General features: G+C 49.4%; 1 protein-coding gene across 1 annotated transcript; it reads left to right on the plus strand.

Moving 5' to 3' along the window:
• The first annotated feature begins 4,811 nt into the window (after positions 1–4,811).
• On the plus strand, positions 4,812–5,598 carry LOC125548241 (flowering-promoting factor 1-like protein 1). Its single transcript, XM_048711899.1, has one exon. The coding sequence runs from the start codon at positions 4,940–4,942 to the stop codon at positions 5,258–5,260; it is 321 nt and encodes a 106-aa protein (XP_048567856.1). The 5' UTR covers positions 4,812–4,939; the 3' UTR covers positions 5,261–5,598.
• The last annotated feature ends 344 nt before the right edge of the window (positions 5,599–5,942 follow it).

A 5,942-nucleotide genomic window follows, 5' to 3' on the forward strand; every position in this document is an offset into this window, starting at 1 on the left:
GATTGCCACAGCTTGAAAAGCGCGCTCGAGGGAGCACACCGCATCTCTTTCTTCGCACGGGACCGTGATGATTCCGTCGCTTCCTAGCATCTTGAGGACATTGTAACCGTGGTGTGTCACCGCCATGAACTTGGCCAGGGTTGGATACCCGAGGATGGCGTCGTATGGCAGACGGATGTGCGCGACGTCGAAGTCGATGGGCTCGGTGCGGTAGTTCTTGCGTTCCCCGAAGGTGACAGGGAGGCGGACCTGCCCTATCGGTGTGGTCGAACCGTCGGTCACTCCAGAGAAAGGCTTGGTAGGCTGAAGCTGCTCATATGACACTTGGAGGTTGTCGAATGTGTCGATGGACAGGACGTTGAGCCCTGCACCGCCGTCGATGAGGGTCTTGGTAACTTGCACATTGCTGATGAATGGTGAACAAAGCATCGGGAGAACGCCAGCAGTGGCTGCGCACTTGAGCTAATCTACCGAGCTGAAGGTGATGGCGCACTGGGACCACCTGAGAGGGCGCGTGGCCTCGAGCTTGGGGAGGACTGCATTCACCTCACGAGTGAACTGTTTGAAGATACGCTGAGAGGCTGGGGCCTGAGCACCGCCCAAGATGCAGGCGATTGCACGCGACTCCTGGAAGCCCCCAGCCCCCTCGTCTTGATGGTGGTCATCATTCCTTCTTGGTGGTGGCGGCAGCAGGGGAAGACCGGTGTTGCCCTGAGGACGATCCTCACGAGGCTGGTCCCTCCGGGTGCCCTCGCGAGGATGATCCTGCCAAGCGGTCCTCACGAGGTCTGTCGCGCCACTCCTAGCGCGGGCCACGGTTGTCCCAGCGTCCGCCTCCACATCCTCCCCCTCGACCGTAGCCCCGGTCGCTGCGCTCGGGGCGTCGACCGAAGCGTCCTTCGCGAATGGCTCTGAGTTCTTGACAGTCACTGGTGTTGTGGGTGTTCAGGTTGTGGAAGGCGTAGGGAACCCAGGCCTTGCAACATGGCAAACCCTAGTATCCGCGCAGGCGCGAGACGTGGGTGTCGTACATGCATGTATCGACTCGCGATCCAGTGCGATCGCATGCACGTCGACTCTCCCCCTCCGATTGGTCACCTGGCTAGCTCGTTGGGCCTCATACCCAGTACTAACCAAGCCCAATTCGGAATTAGTTTCTCCTGTCCCACCTCGGCCCAACAAAAAATTCAAACACTCCTGCCTTGCCGCACGGATCTCGCGAACCTCGTCGGTCGCCGCCGACGGCCAGACCATCGTCGGGGCACCCTTCTTCTTCTTCTTCTTTCTAGTGACCTTCGTCCACACCTCCAGTCGAAAAAAGTCTGACAAAGTAATTGTGGACGAACTCACCTTAGGGACAGGACCAATGCAAGGCTTAATCTCCGGCGCCGAAGAAGGTGGCCTTGGGCCGAAGGCCACCGCGTTCTTGCGCCTCTCGCCAGAATCTGACTGCAGCGGTGATGCGGAGCATGGCATCGCCGGCAGCAACCCTGGCTTCTCTTCCAGGCAGACAGCTTGTGGTTGGTCCTTCGCGTCATTATCTTCCTCATCATCCAGAACCCAAAAGCGTCCCCCAAACAGCGGCTTCAAGGGTTCAGGCTCCGCCGTGAGATCGACGACCTCGATCTGATCCTCCACGTTCAACGAACCCTGCACGCAAGCAACAACACAAACCTTGAAAACATCGATTGACAAACGCGTACCTTAGGTGATCCTCTCCTCGACGTCCAGGTACCGTCCGCCAAGGATGTCCCCCTCATGGTCTCTCATCGTCGCCCATCTCGACGGATAGTGCGTGTAGAGAAATCCCTCTCTCAATCGTCCGGCAGCCCGAACATCATCGAAACGAATCCTCCATCTTACCGGATCTAGGAACCCCTCCCCCCCTAATCTGATCCAGATCAGCCGGCTATGGCGATCCGCGTATCGCCGATCTGGGCGCCTTCCCCTGCGGCGCCAACGACGACTGCTGCCCCTACGCCGCCAGAGTCGTCGGCAGCCCTTGCGCCGCTGCTGGCGACCCGAGTTGTAGCGATGGTGGAGGTTCTGGTGGAGGCAGCAGGGTCGCCGCCCCATCGCCCTCGCCCTCACCGTCTCTCATCTTAGCTCAGTACAACGAACAGGAGTGGATCTCTTTTGTTGCCATCCTAAAATTGGGTGAGAATTTCACTTCCCCGGCCCGCCGTACAAATGAACATCAAATACACATAAAAATGCCCTACTGTATGTATCATAAACTTGTTTTGTATAAAAAAAATTGCAAATCATGCGGGAATTTTATTCCAGAGTCACAAGGTTACAATTAAGAGAGGTAATAAATCCTCACTACATGGAGGACATATGCTCATCCATACCGCAGTACATGGCTTGATACAATTATAATTTGCCATACAATCTGCTGCCCTATTTTGGTTCCTACTAATTTTATTTCTTAGAAAATGGTCTAGACTGATTGCCGTAGTCACCGTAAAAAATCGAGAGAGAATATGAAGGCAATCTTGAATGCCAGTGAGGACTAGCTGGTAGCATCTTCTTATCGGGTCGGGTACAAGCCCGCTTTTTTTTTGCGCTAGTAGTAACCAAACCATCAGCAAAACAAAAAATTATTTATCTATTTGCCGAAAAATTACCACGGCTACTTGCAGGAATCTTCTATATCTAAAAATTTAGTCCTCACTAACTTATTTAAAGCATATATATCTCGCTACAATTGCCATATCACCCTGATTAGCTTTAGCAATTAATTGAACGCATGTATGTGTCTATATACTCAATTTCTTTTCCGCACTATACCAGGCAGACTTTTTTCTAACTCCCTTTCAATTGGGAACCAAGCACACATATAATCTGATAAAAAATATGCAATATATTATTAATTTAAGGATACATATTCATACAAACCAAATTTCACTGAAGCATACCATAACCAATTTCCATGGCAGCGCGCTGTGTATCATCTAGCTGAAAGCTGCAAAAACGTTCTAATATTATGGGTCGAGAAAGCTGCTAAAACTTTCTTATATTATAAGACGGAGGGAGTAGTTAATTTAGATAGCAGTAACTTACTGCACATGTCTGTATCCTAGCAGATCACACTGCCTACTAGGCGCTAGCTATCATATATTCTGAAATGGAAAGGCAAAAACCGATCACGTAAAAGATGCATAATTCGATCGGCCAGTCAGCTAGCCCATGCAGGAATAATGTAGCATTTGCATACAGACGGCCGGCGAGCACGTGTTCAATTCGTCAAAAATTGTTAGGCACGAGCTCCACTTTCCGATTTATATACTCCGCCGTCTGATCATCGGAAGCACGTAATTTCATGCAGCGTAAAAATGAATATGCGTGCACACATGCTTGCAGCACGCACACGCACGCATTCAATCGAATACGATTCCCATCTAGAATTTCTCTCCCTTTCGATCGGACGTACTAACGTGTGAGTATACATGTACACGGAGGCGCCACCTCAGTGACGGAAAGCTCCTTTCATACAAGGAGTACCTAATGATCTTTGATGGGTTCTGGCTTATCGGTAACATAAGTACAGAGATCGTATAAATCCCTACGTAGTACATGCACTGATCACGATGAGAGCACAGGTTGGAGGGAGCTTTCGTGCATGTTTTTGCATAGCTAATCCGGGAAGAAACTTTAGCACCGAAGCATATTTCTTTTCAGCAGATAAATCAGTGACAGATTTTAGCTTTTGGGGCGGTAGACGTGCACCTATGTATCCAACAAGCCAGCCAAATCAATATGCAATCACGTAAGCACTATCTATGGCTAGCTAGCTAGGAAGTTAAGATAAGCCACAAATTTCTCTCTGCTGCATGCAGCAGATGCTTGAGAGCTTGTGAGTTACTATTAGGGACAAAGCTAGCAGGCAAAAGTAAATTCCACCATGCCGTACACAAAATATATACTTGACAATGAGAGAGAGTATCAATTTTGTTCTCGACAAAGGCAACATTGGTTTGATCGACCGGCCAGAAATTCCCTTTCGTGGAAAAACAATGCTGCAAAAGGTACGCAAAGATAGCTCTCATATTTCTTATTGTTTAAGTAAAGTCGAAAACTGTATGGCGAGTGAATCCTATTCCCCTGAGAATTAGGCTAGCTCTTTTTGTTTTCCTTTCAGGAAAAAGGTGAGTAGGATTCCTCGCACAACATCACATTCTTTCTTTTCAATTTTCCATATGGGAGTGCTCAAGCCATAGATTACGCATGAATTATATGTAGATCTCCCCATTGGCAATTAACCAACGCCATCAGTTAATGTCCTGTTCTTGACGTGTCGCGGGGCGGCCGCGACACATGTCAAATTTCGTGACCTCATGATGATCAATCACCTCATGCACTACGTAATTCTGGAAAATAACAATATGCGTAGCATATAGCTACCTTTTTTAGCTACCTAGCTAGCTAGAATTTCCTTCTTTCTTCCAACAAATATATTCCAGGTAGCTTATCAAGAACATAAGCTAGCTAGGCACATATATTCTCCCGCGCGCACTACTCAAGTTTAATGAATGTACCATATATTCTGCTTCTCTCCCATCCCTGTGCACGCAACCAGCTACAGCATCTTCCTGACCTAACCTAGCTACAAACTAAAGACGCCCTTCTCTTCTCTGGTGCATGCACGCGTATATCGACGTACTAATCACTGGCAGTATAGTATCGCAGTCGCATAAGAAATCTATGTTCTGCGGCTGTCCCCCGTATACATGTCACCTCTCCCCACACCATCGATAATCTAGCTTCATCCACATCCACCTCTATATATACCCCCTTCATCTCGCCCTCCCTTGCTCCATCATCCCAGTGCTAGCTCGACCAAGTGCATCATCTATCGTTTGTTTTCCCTCAATCTCTAAGCCGATAGAAAGGTGAGAGTTGAGGGGTAGGTCGGCCGACCGGAGGGCTGTGGACCATGTCTGGCGTGTGGGTGTTCAAGAACGGTGTGGTGCGCCTGGTGGAGAACCCGGGGAGCGAGCGGACGTCGACGGTGCGACGGAAGGCGCTGCTGCACACGCCGAGCGGGCAGGTGGTGTCGTCGTACGCGACGCTGGAGGCGAAGCTGACGGCGCTGGGGTGGGAGCGCTACTACGAGGACCCGGCGCTGTACCAGTTCCACAAGCGCGGCTGCCTCGACCTCATCTCGCTCCCCAGGGACTTCAACCACTTCTCCTCCGTCCACATGTACGACGTCGTCATCAAGAACAGGGAATCCTTCCGCGTCGTCGACGCCTAGACGGCCCTCTTCCGTCCATGCAGTCTCTCGATCTCTTCTCATCAGTTCAGCTATAGCTCTTCTTCCATCGTTTGACTTGATTTCGCATGCAGGGTTTGTTGCTGTTAGTGATCCGGGTGTTATATATGATTGGTTCTGCCTGATTTGGTTGGGAGGTGTAGTGTGGTAGTGGAGTGAACGAGGGTACTGTTTCTGCACACATATGTGCGTGTGGTGCCGAGTATATGCATAGGTTTTCGTTGTGGTGTGTATATGTATGCGTGCTGGGGGTGTGTAAGATCTCTGTTTTGATGTAAATTAGTGTCCGTGTGATGACTATATATATCCACTTACGTTCATTTGCACGTTTCTCTGCATGCACATGCGTCATGCATGTTACCGGCCATGTTGCATGCCTAGGGAAATATATAAAGAATATATCATGCACGCATTGCTTCTCGTTATGATTGTTTGGTGGTGGGCAGGGGGGTGTGGGGGTTCTGATGAAAACATAGGGAATAGACAGCCACTCCAAAAAAAATGAAAACATATAGGGAATAATAGGCTGACACGATAAAATTTATGCTGCCTTTTTTTAGACAAATATTTAGACCGACTGATGCTAGGCAAGACAACCACTTACTCCACCCGTCCGCGAATAAGTGTACTTCTACCTTTTGTCCTAAATCAAACTTTGAAATTT

The sequence above is a fragment of the Triticum urartu genome, chromosome 3 (assembly GCF_003073215.2).
Source record: "Triticum urartu cultivar G1812 chromosome 3, Tu2.1, whole genome shotgun sequence".
NCBI classification, from domain to species: domain Eukaryota; kingdom Viridiplantae; phylum Streptophyta; class Magnoliopsida; order Poales; family Poaceae; genus Triticum; species Triticum urartu.